The 16,142-nt window shown below is 47.3% G+C and overlaps 1 protein-coding gene across 1 annotated transcript; it reads left to right on the forward strand.

Moving 5' to 3' along the window:
* The first annotated feature begins 1,471 nt into the window (after window positions 1–1,471).
* On the forward strand, window positions 1,472–9,476 carry LOC101612180 (cytochrome c oxidase subunit 6B1). Its single transcript, XM_004659927.2, has 4 exons — window positions 1,472–1,623; window positions 2,475–2,591; window positions 6,921–7,021; window positions 9,288–9,476. Exons 2-4 carry the CDS (start codon window positions 2,486–2,488, stop codon window positions 9,339–9,341), a joined length of 261 nt encoding a protein of 86 aa, XP_004659984.1. The 5' UTR covers window positions 1,472–1,623; window positions 2,475–2,485; the 3' UTR covers window positions 9,342–9,476.
* The last annotated feature ends 6,666 nt before the right edge of the window (window positions 9,477–16,142 follow it).

Genomic DNA, 16,142 nt, shown 5'->3' on the forward strand with positions numbered 1-16,142 from the left:
TATGTATTTGGGAGGGAGAGGGACATAGTGGATGTGGCAGGGCCTCCTGCTGCAAATTGATGAGTTGTGCAAATGAGTGTGACTGGCTTTATATGGGTACCGGGGAATTAGACCAGGGCTCAGGCTTTGCCAGCAAGTGCCTTCCGCCACTGAGCAATCTCTCCAGCTGTTTTTATTTATTTTCTTGAGAGAGGTCTCTTGCTGCTTCAAGTGAATTCTAGATGCATACGCCACTGTGCATCTGGCTTTACATGGGTACTAAGGGAATTTAACCTGGGCTGACAAACTTTGCAAGAAAGCATCTTTAGCCGGGCATGGTGGCACACGCCTTTAATCCCAGCCCTCGGGAGGCAGAGGTAGGAGGATCGCCGTGAGTTCGAGGCCACCTTGAGAATGCAGAGTGAATTCCAGGTCAGCCTGGGCTAGAGTGAGACGCTACCTTGAAAAAAAAAGAAAGAAAGAAAAAAGAAGAAGAAGAAAATAAAGCATCTTTAACCAAGGAGTCAACTCCCACCCCCTGAGAATTTAATCCCCAATTTTATGCTAATCCAATTGGGATGGAAACGTAGTCGATGGTGTTTAACTTATTTTTTTTTCAAGGTAAGGTCTCACTCTAGCCAAAGCTGACCTGGAATTTACTATGTTGTCTGAGGGTGGCCTCGAACTCATGGCGATCCTCCTACCTCTGCCTCCCGAGTGCTGGGATTAAAGGCGTGCCACCACGCCTGGCATTTTTTTTTTTTTTGCAAGGAGAGAGAGAATGGATGCTCCAGGGCCCGTTGCCACTACAAACTACAGAAGCATGCAACACTTTGTGCACCTGGTTTTTTACGAGTACTGGGTAATGGAACTCAGGCTGGCAGCCTTTGCAAAACAGCTCCTTTAACTGCTAAGCCATCTTCTAGCCCGTCCATGGTGTTTAGAAGTGGCCCCCCTCCCCTGTCCCCATGGTGTTTAGAAGTGGCCCATTTGGGAAGTGGTTAGGTCATTAAGATGGAGTCCCCATGATTGAGTCCTGCGGTTCCATAAGGAGACACAGGGGTTCCCTGTCCGCCCACAGAGCCATCTGACTGTGAGAGGTGAAGCAGTGACTCATGCCAGTAATCCCAGTATTCAGGAAGAAAACGAGGGGGGGGTGGAGAGAACCCAGGGGAGAGGACTTCGCTTCCTGTTTGAGTCCCTCCCTCCCCAGCCAGCCTACATAGCAAGACGTTTTTAAAAAAAATCTATCAAGCTGGGTGTGGTGGCCTACAGAACGAAGCCCCCTCACAAGCATGTACTTTCCCTGGGACATTTCCCCCACACCCACTATCCAGACAGTTCTACGGCTGTCCTTTCCCGCCGTAAAGAGGAAGCGGACAGCTCAGTCCCGCCCCAGCTCAGAGCTCGAAGCACCGCCCACGCCCGGCCGCAGTGATGATGAATAGACGTCTAGCCCAATCGGAATTCAGAGCTCGTCGGGGTGGGCGTGGCCAGAGCCGTAGGCGCTCTAGCCACTCCGGGGACTCGGCTGTCCTCCGCCTCGGCCCGCTTCCCACCGGTCTGAATTCCGCTTCCGGTCTGACATTGGCGTCTTTGCGAAGGGTCACATTGAGCTTCGCGCTGCTTCAGGGGCGTCTTTAGGTGAGTGCGGGCGTTCGCGAGTGGGGACCCAGGCCAGGAGCCTGACGAGGCCCGGATGAGGCTTCCGGCCGGCGGCCGCGAGGACCCCCTCCGGCCACGAGGAAGCGCCTGGAAGCACCACAGCGCCCGGCACTGTGCCCGGTCCTTGCACTGCGGTGCTTTCAGGCCCCGCTCCCCAGGCCTGGCCTCCAGCGCCTCCGAAGCCACAGCTCGTCTCCCTCTTGTCGTGTCCCTTGCTCCCTCTGACCATCACCTTCCATCCGCCCTCTCAGATAAAAGATTTCCCGTCCCCACCCCACCTGCTGGCCTCCTCATCTAGTGCCCCAGATGCCTCCTGAGGTTGGGCTACTTAAATTTGACACTGGCCTGCGCATCTCAGTGTGACACCCTGGCTCTCTAAATTCTCTGGACTGTAAACATGTTCTCTCATTCTGTAATACGATCTCACCTTTTTAAAGACACAACAGTTTCTTTTTGTTGTTTTGTTTTTTAACCTGGGCCCTCTGGTTGGTAGCATGTAAGGAATGCTAGTGCTTGAATGGGCTAAAGGGATAACTAAATTGCCTTACTAACCTAGTTGAAATGTAACATTTAATTAGGAGGCAGAGGTAGGAAGATCACTGAGTTCGAGCCCACCCTAAGGTTACATAGTAAATTCTAGGTCAGACTGGGCTAGAGCAATACCCTACCTCAAAAAGAAAGGAAAGAAGAATAAAAGAAAAGAAAGAAAGGTAGTGTTTCTTTCGATTAGGAATGGAGGTGACACCTTCAGTGGATTTAGCGGCATCTGTCATTCCCTCGCCATGCCCCCAACCCCACCATCCCCATGGCACTGCTCCCTTTGCATCCAGGACTCAGCACCATGGCTGAAGACATCAAGACGAAAATTAAGAACTACAAGACTGCCCCTTTTGACAGCCGCTTCCCCAACCAGAACCAGACTAGGAACTGCTGGCAGAATTACCTGGGTAAGCAGGGCATGGAGGGAGGCGGTTTCCCTGGGGTGGGGGTACCCATGGATCCTCGCCTGTACCCATTCATTCTGGACACCCTGTGTTTGGAAGGCCCAGGGTTACAAACTTTGGACCATAGTGCAGTGATTTCTTTTATGTGTGTTTGCATGCCCACGAATGTGTGTGTACATGAAACATATACAACTAAATAATTTTGCAGTGACTCTGTGCAGTCATAGTCCACATAGGAAGATACACACTGCCAGCATGCTGGCCTGTGCCACTGGGAGTGTGACCCCACTAACTGAAGATGGTCACTTTTTGGTTTCCCTGGCACATTTGGGCTCACCTCTTTGTGAATTTTGTATACACTGTATGCATCCTTCTGTGCATAGATTATATATGGCATATTCATCCTTCTAATGTCTTGTTTTGAATGTGTGGGTGGATTCCTGTGTGGGCGAGTGTGCATGCACATGTCTGAATGGGCCCAAGGACAACCTCAGGGACACTACCCACCTTTTTTTCTAGACAGGATCTCTCACTGGCTTGAAACTCACCAGTTAGGCTAGAGGGCTGGCCAGCGAGTCTTAGGAATCTGCCTTTCTCCACCTCCCAGTGCTGGGGTTATAAGTGCACACTCCCACGCTTGGCTTTTCACAAGGGTTCTGGGGCTCAAACTCAGGTCCTCATGTTTGCAAGGTAGACACTCTACCGACTCAGTGTTCTCTTTAATCCAAACATTTTTATTTTATTTTTTAAAAAAGTGAAGTCCTACATCAAAATAAAAAGGAGACTGAGAGGAGAGGGGATATGATGGAGAATGGAGTTTCAAAGGGGAAAGTGGGAGGGAGGGAATTACTATGGGATATTGTTTATAATCATGGAAATTGCTAATAAAAAAATTAAATAAAAAAAGTGAAGTCCTAGCCAGGCGTGGTGGCACATGCCTTTAATCACAGCACTTGGGAGGCAGAAATAGGAGGATTGCCATGAGTTTGAGGCCACCCTGAGACTTCATAGTTAATTCCAGGTCAACCTGGGCCAGAGTGAGACCCTACCTCGAAAATCCCCTCTCCCCCCCAAAAAAGTAAAGTCCTGGTTCATTTGCAGTGACTGGAGACCCTGTATATCCATATTCTCTCTTTCAAATAAATGAAATTTTTTTAAAGAAAGGGTTTTTAAATTTTTTTTGAGAGTGACAGAGAGAGAGAGAGAGAGAAAGAATGGGTGCGCCAGGGACTCCAGCCACTGCAAACAAACTCCAGGTGTGTGTGCCCCCTTGTGCATCTGGCTAATGTGGGTCCTGGGGAATCGAGCCTTGAACCAGGGTCCTTAGGCTTCACAGGCAAGCACTTAACCACTAAGCCATCTCTCCAGCCCAAGAAAGGTTTCTTTTTTTTTTTTAAGTATTTTATTTATTTACTTATTTGACAGAGAAAGAGGGAGAGAGAAAATGGGTGCACCAGGGCCTCCAACCACTGCAAATGAACTCCAGATGTGTGTGCCCCCTTGTGCATCTGGCTAACGTGGGTCCTGGGGCATTGAACCTGGGTCCTTTGGCTTTGCAGGCAAATGCCTTAACCACTAAGCCATCCCTCCAGCCCTAAGTGAAATATTTTTTATAAAGTGAACTTCTGGGCTGGAGAGATGGATTAGCAGTTAAGGCACTTGGCCTGTGAAGCCTAAGGACCCATGTTTGACTCTCCAGGTCCCATGTAAACTGGATACACAAAGGTAAGGCAAGCATAAGGTCACACATGGTCACTAGATGGCATGAGCATCGGGAGTTTGATTGCAGTGGCTGAGGCCCTGGCACACCAATTCTGTCTTTCCATAAAAAAAAAAATTTTTTTTAAGTGAACTCATGTTCCTTCTGAATAAACCTCCCTAGCACTGGAATTACAGGTGTGTCATCATGCCCACTTAGCATCATCCTCAATGCACAGGGTCTCAGTATGTATTCCAGGCTAGCCTGTAAATTGCTGTGTGGCCCAAGCTGACCTTGTGACCCTTTCACCTCAACCATGGAGTACAGACATCATAGGTGTGCACCCCCATGCCCAGTTCATAAATGCAATTTTATGTCCGTGTGCTTGATTTTTCTCTCTGGGGATTGTGTCTTGGAGTAGAATACCTAAAGCTTTTCCTTCCTTCCTTCCTTCCTTCCTTCCTTCCTTCCTTCCTTCCTTCCTCCCTCCCTCCCTCCCTCCCTCCCTCCCTCCCTCCCATGTTCATGGCTAGTCTGGCCTGCCACCTCACCCTGAAGGCTCTCCTGTTTCCACCTCTGGAGCACTGGGTTTTCAAGTGTGCACTGCCTCAGCTGTGTGCAGCTCCTCACACTTCCATGGCAAGAGCTTCACTTACTGATTTATTTATTTATTTATTTATCTATCTATCTATCTATCTATCTATTTGAGAGAAAGAGAGAATGGGTGCACCAGGACTTCCAGACTCTGCATACGAACTCCAGACACATATGTCATATATATATGGAGAGATGGCTAATTGAGGCATGTTGAGTCCTGTGTAGTACTCTGTGGTTTTGTATGTTTTGCTTTTTAGATATTTTTATTTATTAATTTGCAAGCAGAGAGAGAGAATGGGCACACCAGGGCCTCTAGCCACTACAAAGAAACTCCAGACACATATACCACTTTGTGCATCTAGGTTTATATGGATACTACAGAATTGAACCCGGGTCATTAGGTTTTTATTGACAACTTCCATAATTGTAAACTATCCCATGGTAATCCCCCTCCCTTCCCCATTTCCCCCTCTGAAACTCCACTCTCCATCATATCCCCTCCTCGTCTCAGTCAGTCTTCTTTTTCCAGCCTTTTTTGGTTTTTCAAAGTAGGGTGTCACTCTAGCCCAGGCTGACCAGGAATTCACTATGTAGTCTCAGGGTGGCCCCAAACTCACAGAGATCCTCCTACCTCTGCCTCCCAAGTGCTGGGATTAAAGGCATGCTTCACCATGTCTGGCCTGCAAAAAAATTTTTTATGCTTTTGAGGCAAGCCCAACAGACTGGCTTTTTTTTTTTTTTTTTTTTTAATGTGGGTGGGGAGGTTGGCATGCCAGGTCCTCTAGCCACTAATTGAACTCCTGATGTGTGTACCACTTTGTGCACATGTGTGATCTTGGACACTTGTGTCATCTTGTGTGTCTGGCTTACATGGGACCTGGGGTCAAATGTGGGTCCTTAGGTTAGGCTTCACAGGCAGGCACCCCCATAACTAAACCATCTTTTCAGCCCAAATATTTGTTTGTTTGTTTGTTTGTTTGTTTGTTTGTTTGTTTGTTTAAGAGAGAGAGAATGGCCACGCCAGGGCCTCTGGTCACTGCAAACAAACTCCAGATGCTACCATATACATCTGGCATATGTGGATATGGGGGACTCGAACCTTGATCTTTAGGCTTCATAGGCAAGTACCTTGACCACTAAGCTGTCTCTCCAGCCATTTTTTTAAATGAATTAATTTATTTATTTATTTACTTTGAGGTAGGGTTTCACTATAGTCCAGGCTGACTTGGAATTCACTCTGTAGTTTCAGGGTAGCCTTGAACTCATGGCAATCCTCCTACCTCTGCCTCCTGAGTGCTGGGATTAAAGGCACCTGGCCAGCCCTTGTTTTGGTTTGGCTTTGGTCTTGCTGTAGCTAAGGCTGACATGGAATCCACTCTGTAGTCTGGGTGGCCTCCAATTCACAGCAATCCTCTTACCTCCAGCCTCCTGAGTGTTGGGATTAAAGGCCTATACCACCACACCAAGCTCCTGGTTGTTGTTGTTTTCTTTTTTTAAATAAGTTATTTATTTGCAAGCAGAGAGAGAAAGAATGGGTGTGCTGGGCCATTCACCTACTGGAAAGGAACTCCAGATGCATGTGCCACTCTGTGCATTTGGCTTACATGGGTAGTAGGTTGTTGGGTTTTACAAATACCTTGACTGCTGGAACATTTCTCCAGACCTTTTTTTTTTTCCCTCTCATTCTAGCTCAGGCTGACCTGGAATTCACTATGAAGTCTCAGGGTGGCCTCAAACTCACTGCAGTCCTCCTACCTCTGCCTCCCAAGTGCTGGGATTTAAAGGCATGTGCCACTATGCCCAGCTTCCCTTTTTTTTTTTTTTTTTTTTGAGGTGGGCTCTCGCTGTATCCCAGGCTGACCTGGAACTCACTGTATAGCCCAAGGTTGGCCTCAGACTCACAGTTTTCCTCCTACCTCAGCCTCCAGAGTGCTGGGATTAAATGTGAGCACCACCATGCCTGGCATATTTGTGAATTTTGGTCAGAAATGTGTCTCAGCTCTTGGTCTGGGCTGACCTTGACCCTCTCTCCACAGATTTCCACCGCTGTGAGAAGGCAATGACTGCCAAGGGAGGTGACGTCTCTGTGTGCGAGTGGTACCGGCGTGTGTACAAGTCACTCTGCCCCCTGTCCTGGGTATGTACTTCCCAGTGGAGCCGTGGCATGCTCAGGTTGGGACCTTGCAAAAAGGAATGTGGTGGGAGTTATCTCCAAGAGTCAGAGGGAGGTTAAGGATCCCACTGTACACTAAGTCAGGGCCTCAGCCAAGGCGACCAGGACCTTCATGCTAGGTTCCACTCGTGTTCTTTGTAAGAATGGATTGTACAATAGACTATCCTTTTATGCTGTGAGCAAGAGAGAGGAAGGGAAGGCTACAGAGATGGGTTAGCAATTAAGGTGCTTGTCTGCAAAGCCATGGGACGCAGATTCAATTCCCCAGTACCCACATTAAAGTCAGATGTACAAGGTGGTGCATGCATCTGGAGTTTATTTGCAGTGGCTAGCAGCCCTGGCACACCCATTCTCTCTCAAATAAATAAGGTTTTTTTTGGGGGGGGGGCTTTTCAAGGTAGGGTCTCAATCTAGCCCAGGCTGACCTGGAATTCATTATGTAGTCTCAGAGTGGCCTCAAGCTCACAGCAATCCTCCAATCTCTGCCTCCCCAAGTGTTGAGACTAAAGGTGTGCCCTACCATGCCCAGCAAATAAAGTATTTTTTAAAAAAAGTAGAGAGAATAGTCCCATGATCCACAATAGAATCATTCACATAAATTGAATAATTGCCAAAATTTTTCTACTTTTTTCTTTTAGAGATAGGTTCATGCTTTGTAGCCTAGTTTGGCCTGAAACTCTTGATTTTCCTGCTTCAGCCTCCCAAAGGCTAGATGTTGTATAGGTATGCACTATCATGCCCGGCTAGGCTTCCTTCATTAATTTCGTTTTCTTCTTTCCCTTTGTTAGGGCATTCTGGTGTAAATCTCAGACATGTCATTTCGCCATACCTCTTCGTATGGGTCTTGACAAAATGAGCACTAACGAGGAGCAGTCCTTTTAGTCTTATGATGATGAGACGCTATGTAGTTAATAGTCCAATGTTACATCATTTCATGAAATCACAGGGCCTTACTGACTATAAGACATATTCAGAGATGTTTAATCTTGATAAAAATCAGTGAAAATAGGGCTGCAGAGATGGCTTAGTGGCTAAGGCACTTGCCTGCAAAGCCAAAGGCCTCAGGTTCAATTCCCCAGGACCCATGTAAGCCAGATGCACAAGGTGATGCCTGCATCTGGAGTTCTTTTGCAGTGGCTGGAGGCCCTGTTGTGCCCATTCTCTCTCTGTCTGCCTCTTTAACAACTAAATAATAAAAATGTTTTATTGGTTAGAGGGCTTAGTTTTTAAGGTGCTTGACTGTAAAGCCTAAGGACACAGGTTTGATTTCCCAGTACCCACATAAGCCAGATGCACAAGGTGGCATGTGTGTCTGGAGTTCAGTTGCAGTGGCTAGATACCATCCTCCCTCCCTCCCTCCCTCCCTCCCTCCCTCCCTCCCTCCCTCCCTCTCTCTCTCAAAATAAATAAATATTTTAAAACAAAGGGGCTAGGGAGATTGCTCAGTGATTAAAGGTGCTTTATTTGAAGTAGTAGAAGAGACTGATGATGCAGGCACATATATATGCATGCATAAAAGTTAAAATCAAAGCTCGGAATCTTCTAGATGGAGTACTAATTCTTTCCCCCCCCCCTGCACCCCCCCCCCCCCAGGTAGGGTCTTACTCCAGCCCAGGCTGACCAGGAATTCACTATGGAGTCTCAGAGTGGCCTCGAACTCATGGCAATCCTCCTACCTCTGCCTCCCGAGTGCTGGGATTAAAGGCATGCACCACCACACCCAGCAAGTGCTAATTCTTAGAAATGCCATTTTTGTGCCACTCATGCATCTGATGACCAGTTGGTTCTCTGTGTTTGGCCTTGTTTGCCCTTGGCTGCATAATCTAGAGGTCCATTCATGCCAGAACATGGATCAGCCTCCTTTTCATAGCCGTCCAGTATTCCTCTTTCCTCTCTTCTTCCAAGCAACACAGAGTGTCAAGGGTCTGGAAGCAGGGCACATGTGCACTCTTAAACCTTGAGCGGGGACACATATCCCTGAGCCGTCTCTACAGTGAACCTGGGATTTTTTTTGCCTTTGCCTTCCCCAGAAGGTCAGCTTGTTTAGGTTAGTGATTGCTGTCTTTTGGGGTCTATGTCGATTCCCTGGCCCTCAAGAGTGGTGGACATACAGCAGGTTGCTGTGGCTGTTGGTCTTCAGGGACACAGGGTGGGTAAAGTGAGGTGAACAAGAAGCCCACCACATACTTTCCCCACAGAGAGGGTAGTGATATTACCTGTCTCTCTGCAGGTCTCAAGCTGGGATGACCGCCTTGCAGAAGGCACATTTCCTGGAAAGATCTGATGTTGCTCCACCTCAGCTCTCCTCTGTCTTCTGTCCTCCCAGGGTAGTAAAGGGGGACCTGGGTACATGATGGTCCCTGTCTGGGACCCTGAATCATGATGTAACTGCTAATAAAAACTCACTGGAAAAGTGTTAGACTGTGTGTATCCAAGAGCTGGACAGCTCTGGCCAGAACAGGGGTCTCAGAGTGGTTATTTATAAATATCTGATTATTTATACTACAGTGTCTTACATCCTCAGTCTAGCCTCGAACTCCCTATGCAGCTGAAGATGAATTGAATCCTGATCCTATTGCCTCCACCACACCCAGCTTCCTACAAGATGGTGTTAAGCTATATTCACACTACTTTTATTATACCTGAGAAATCAATGAACTCTCAGTACTACATGTGCAGCCACCTCTGCAGGGGCTCCTGTCCGAGTGCTGGTCCCCTCACTTCCTGGGTTTATCACAGTGATGAGAAGTCCTGGCAGCAGGCCAGGGACTCTTGTTACACCATAGCACCCAACCAGGCACACAGGTAAGTCCAAAGTATCCCCAGAGCAGCATGGCCAGCTAGAACACTTTTTTTTTTTTCTTTCTTTTTAGGTAGGGTCTTACTGTAGCCCAGGTTGATCTGGAATTCACTCTAGTCCCAGGTCACACTTGAACTCAGCAGACTTTACCAACTGAGCCATCTTTCCCCAGATTTTTCTTTTTTTAAGGTAAGGTGTCAACACAACCCAGAGTGGCCTCAAACCTGTATTTTCCTGCCTCATCTCCCTGAACACTTGAATTACAAGCGTGGCTAACATGAAAAATGAAATAGGATTTCCAGTGAAGAGCCAAGGGTAGGACGTCCCGTATCAACTGCCCACAGGCTACTGCCATTTGCTGTTTCCTCTCTTTCCTCCTGAGACAGTCCACACGCTTTAAAACATTTATGAATATATTGGGTAAGATGGGCATGGATACACGTCTTTAACTCCAGCACTTGGGTGGCAGAGGTAGGAAGATGGCTGAGTTTGAGGTCAGCCTGGGCTAGAGTGAGATACTACTTCAAAACCAAATAGAGGCTGGGCATGGTGGCACACACCTTTAATCCCAGCACTCAGGAGGCAAAGGTAGGATTGCCATCAGTTTGGGGCCGCCCTGAGGCTATATAGTGAATTCCAGGTCAGCCTAGGCTAGAGCAAGACCTTACATCAAATAAGTAAGTAAATATTGATATGTTTTTAAGCATGCAGCCTGGTGGTAGTTTGCCTAGCATGCCCAAAGCCCTGCCTTACATCGCTAGCTCCTGACAGTGCCCTTGTTTGTGGGTACATGGTTTTTTGTTTGTTTTTTGGCTTTTTGAAGTAGGGTCTCTAGCTCAGTCTGACTAGGAACTATGGGTTTGTTTTGTTTTGTTTTTTGGTTTTTCAAGGTAGGGTCTCAATCTGACTCAGGCTGACCCGGGATTCACTATGTAGTCTCAGGATGGTCTCGAACCCATGGCAATCCTACCTCTGCCTCCCTAGTGCTGGGATTAGAGGCATGCGCCACCATGCCTGGTGGAACTATGTTTGTTTGTTTGTTTTGGTTTTTCGAGATAGGGTCTCACTCTGGCTCAGGCTGACCTGGAATTCACTATGTACTCTCAGGGTGGCCTCGAACTCAAGACGATCCTCCTACCTCTGCCTCCCGAGTGCTGGGATTAAAGGCGTGCGCCACCACGCCCAGCTTGTTTTGTTTTTTTATTTTGACAGAGAGAATGGGCACACCAGGGCCTCTGGCTTACGTGGGTACTGGGGAATCGAGCCTTGAGCCAGGGGCCTTAGCTTAACCGCTAAGCCATCTCTCCAGCCTGATTCGCTATCTTGGGATGGCCTCAAGCTCATGATGCTCCTCCTACCTCTGTCTCCCAGTGTGTCATATTTCCTCTGCTCTGCCAGGGATGTTTGCCTACCCACTTCCAGCTGCTCTGACCTCTGGTGTGGCAGGATCTGCACAAGCAAACGAGACATTTCAACACCCCAGGCTGCCTCCAGCCTCAGCCCGTGCAGTCTTTCTCTGCTCTACCTGGCACACAGCTTACTCCCTCACCAGCCGCTGGTCCTCCCAAAAGTATAAATTAGTGTAGCCTTTCCTGACTACTGGACCTTGGCTTCAGATCCTCTGCACCATTCCAAGTGTGTGCCTTCCTTTAGCATTTTGTCATGGTGTGGGGCTGGAGTTCTAGTGGGGGGTTAGATTCCCATGAAGATGTAGGAGACTCCAGGCCAGTGAACTCCCAACATGTCTAAGGTATCAATGAACTGAAAATGCAAACTCAGAAGGGTGAATTGTGAGGTTTATTTTAGGGAGAGTTGGGATCAAGAGGGAAGGCAAGTCCAAGCCAAAAGATACCTTCTCTGTTCCCAGCCTGGGAAGGAGAGGAGACAGACATAGTATCCCCTTCATATAGGGAAAGAGCTGAGAGCTTACCAAAGGAGCTAAAGCGCTAACAGAGGCATGGAAGCAAGGACCCAACAGGACTATGGACTAAGAACCAAGAGGGCTTATACACAGCTTGGACCCATTAATGTGAGCCAAACCTCCCATTGAAATGAGCCTCATGGGCTGGAGAGATAACTCAGCAGTTAAGGTGCTTGCCTGTGATGCCAAAGGAGCCAGGTTCAATTTCCCAGGACCCATGTAAACCAGATGCACAAGATGGCACATGTGTGTGGAGTTCAATTGCCATAGCTGAAGGTCTTGGTGTGTCCATTCTGTCTCTTAAATAAAAAAATTTAAGTTAGCTGTGCGTGATGACACACACCTTTAATTCCAGCACTCGGGAGGCAGAGGTAGAAGAATTGCCATGAGTTCGAGGCCACCCTGAGACTACATAGTGAATTCTAGGTCAGCCTGGACCACAGTGAGACCCTACATCCAAAAACCAAAAAAAAAAAAAAAAAAAAAGCTTGGCATAGTGGCGCACACCTTTAATCCCAGCACTTGGGAGGCAGAGGTAGGATTGCCATAAATTCAAGGACACCCTGAGACTACTTGGTGAAATCCAGGTTTTGCCTGGACTAGTGCAAGACCCAACCTTGGAAAAAAAATATATATATGTATCTATGTATGTGACATATAATGAGCCTCATCAAGCTTAGATATATCCCTAAAAGTGAAATGCATTCTCTGGGCTGGGGAGAGGGCTCCGTGGTTAAAGGTGCATGCCTGCAAAGCCTGCCAGCCCAGGTTTGGTTCCCCAATACCTATGTAAAGACAAATGCACATGTGTCGAGTTCATTTGCAGCATCTGCTGACAAAAACATATTTGTTTTTTTCGAGGTTGGGTCTCACTCTTGCCCAGGCTGACCTGGAATTCACTATGTAGTCTCACGGTGGCCTTGAACTCACAGCGACCTTCCTGCCTCTGCCTCCTGAGTGCTGGGATTAAAGACATGTGCCACCTTGCCCAGCAAAAATGGTTTTAAAATGACATGTTCTTTCAGACCATCATTATTGTGTTTAAGGTAAGGTCTATCTGCAGCCCAGTATGGCCTGGAATGTACTTTGTAGCCTAGGCTGGCCTTGAATTTGCAGCAATCCTGCACAATCCAGGCTTGTGTCACTGTTATAGTCAGGTTTGCATTGCTGGCAGAAAACACCCAACTAAGAGCAGCTTGTGGGGAAGAAAAGGGTTTATTTTAGCTTACAGAGTTGAGAAGCTCCATGATGGCAGGAGAAAACAATGGCATGAGCAGAGGGTGGACATCACCTCCTGGCCAACATCAGGTGGACAAAAACAGCAGGAGAGGGCCACACACTGGCAAGGGGAAACTGGCTATAACACCCATAATCCCACCCCCAACAATACACTGTCTCTAGAAGGTGTTAATTCCCAAATCTTTATCAGCTGAGAACCTAGCATTCAAAACACTTAGGTTTATGGGGGACACCTGAATCAAACCACCGCAGTCACCACACCAGGCTCATTATCACTTTATAAAGAAAAGCAAATGAGCCAGGTGTGGGGATGCAGGGCTATAATCCCAGCACACCCTCAGGAAGCTGAGGCAGGGGGATCCTAAACTAAAGGTGAGCATGAGCTAAGAGAGAGAGGTGAAGGACCAAGGTCAATAAAGATTCTCATTCTGCTTATTAGGTCTGTAGTATAGATTTTCTAAGATGTACAATGGGGCTGGAGAAATGGCTTAGCGGTTAAGGCACTTGCCTACAAAGTCAAAGGACCTAGGTTTGATTCCCCAGGACCCATGTAAGCCAGATGCACAAGATGGCACATGCATCTGGAGTTTGTTTGCAATGGCTGGATGCCCTGATGTGCCCATTCTCTCTTCCTCTGCCTGTCTCAAATAAATAAAAATAAGATTTTTTTTTTTTAATGTACAGGACTAAGCTGGGTGTGGTGGTGCACCCCTTTAATCCCAGCACTCAGGAGGCAGAGGTAGGAGGATAGCCCTGAGTTTGAGACCACCCTGAGACTACATAGTGAATTCCAGGTCAGCCTGAGCTAGAATAAGACCCTACCTTAAAAAAAAAAAAGTACAGTGCTAGAGGCATAGCTTAGCGGTTCATGCATTTGCCTAAAAGCCAAAGGACCCAGGTTCGATTCCCTAGGACCCACTGTTACAGTCAGGTTCATATTGCTAGTAGACATCACCCAACCAAGAGCAGCTTGTGGGAAAAAGAGGTTTATTTTGGCTTACAGGCTCAAGGGGAAGCTACATGATGGCAGGGGAAACCAATGGCATGGGCAGACAGTGGACATCATCCCTGGGCCAACATAAAAGGTAGACAACAGGAATAGAAGGGTGTGCCAAACACTGGCAAGGGAAGATCAGCTATAACACCCATAAGCCTGCCCTCAACAATATACTTCCTCCAGGAGGCATTAATTCCCAAATTTCCATCAGCTAGGAACCTAGCATTCAGAACACCTAAGTTTATGGGGTACACTTGAATCAAACAACCACATTCCACCCCTGGCCCCCATAAACTGATAACCATAGGTGATATAAAGTGCAATGCATTCATTCAACTTTAAAATTCCCCATAGTTTTTAAATGAATTCCAATGATGTCCATACATCTCCATAGTCCAAGATCTTTTAACTGAGCCATAATACCAAAAAATAACCTCAAAAAACCCATAATGGCACAGAATAAACATTCACACTGTAAAAGATGGCATTGGGCATAGCAAAGAAATACTCAGCAATACATGATTTAAAACAACCAGGGCAAACATCAAACTCTATAGCTTCAAGTCCAACAACTAGTCAGTAACAAGTCTCCAAGTTCAATAATTCTAACCAGCAACAAGCCTCTGGAGTTCCAATTCCACCCCTCCTGCTAGGCTACTCACAGTCCTGGAAAACTTCGGACTAGCAGCTCTCCTCAGCAGCCATCTCATGGTCCCGGCAACTCCACTGGGTCTCCACTGCAATCCACGGTTCATCCTCATGGCCCCATGGGGTCTCCATGCAGGCATCGAGCAAACCTGCTCCACACTGCTCTTGGCCAGTTCCAAAACACAAAACCATGTTGCAAACTCAATGACCCTCTCTTTTCTTGCATTTCTTATACTCCACAATACCAGGAAGGGTACCAATTTGTTAATCCAGGGGGGAATAAAGCAGACTTTGAAGAGCAGGACACTCCTTGAGCTCTCAGGCCCCTTCAAAGGAGTCGACATTCTTCCTGTTGCCCCAGCGCAGGACAGCTAGCCCAGTCTCAAAGGCTGTAATCTCTCAAACAATTTGCAGGTGAATGGGCAGCAATTTAGACCCAAAGTTTTTTTTTTTCTGTGCCATCTCCCTCTGCTCGCACAAATTCATTTCTACACAAAGCAACCCTACACAACTTGCCTCTAGCTCAGTCCAGGCAAAGCTCTTTCTCACCCTCATAAGCCAAACCTCATAGTTCTTACTATATTCAGGTCTTTCAAATTCTCCCATGTTCCTCTTGAAAATCAGCTCCAAAAGCTACAATCAGGATTCTAACAGCAATCTCACTCCTTAATACCACTTAACTGTTGCAGTTAGCTTCGCATTGCTGGTAGAAATCACCCAATCAAGAGCAGCTTGTGGGAAAAACAGATTTATTTTGGCTTACGGGCTCGAAAGGAAGCTCCACGATGGCAAGGGAAAACAATGGCATTAGAGAGGGTGGACATCACCCCCTGACCCACATAAGGTAGACAACAGGAACAAACACAGGCAGGGGAAAACTGGCTATAACACCCATAAGCCCACCCCTAACAATACACTCCTTCCAGGAGGCATTAATTCCCAAATCTCCATCAGCTGGGAACCTAGCATTCAGAACACCTAAATTTATGGGGGACAAATGATTAAACCCACTGTGGTGGTTTGATTCAGGTGTCTCCCATAAACTTCAGGCTTCCCCTCGAGCATGCAAGCCAAAATAAATCTGTTTTTCCCACAAGCTGCTCTTGGTTGGGTGATTTCTACCAGCAATGTGAACCGGACTGCAACAGTAAAGTGGTACCAGGAGTGGGGTTGCTACTAGACACCTGACTATGTGGCTTTGGCCTTTTGGAGCTGATTTTCAAGAGGAATGTGGAAGGAGTTGAAATCTTAGCCTAAGAGATACCTTGCAGTGCTGTAAGTACAGCTTGATGGACTATTCTGGTCAGAGCTGAAAGACCTGAAGGCATAAGAACTATGGACTGTGAGGTTTGGCTTATGAGGGTGAGAAAGAGTTTTGCCTGGACTGGACTAGCAGTTTGTGTGAGAAGCTTGCTCTTATGCCCATATCCTGAGAAGTTGTGCAGGGTTGCTTTGCGTAGAAATGAACTGGTGTGAGCAG

The sequence above is a fragment of the Jaculus jaculus genome, chromosome 7 (genome assembly GCF_020740685.1).
Source record: "Jaculus jaculus isolate mJacJac1 chromosome 7, mJacJac1.mat.Y.cur, whole genome shotgun sequence".
Classification (NCBI taxonomy): Eukaryota; Metazoa; Chordata; class Mammalia; order Rodentia; family Dipodidae; genus Jaculus; species Jaculus jaculus.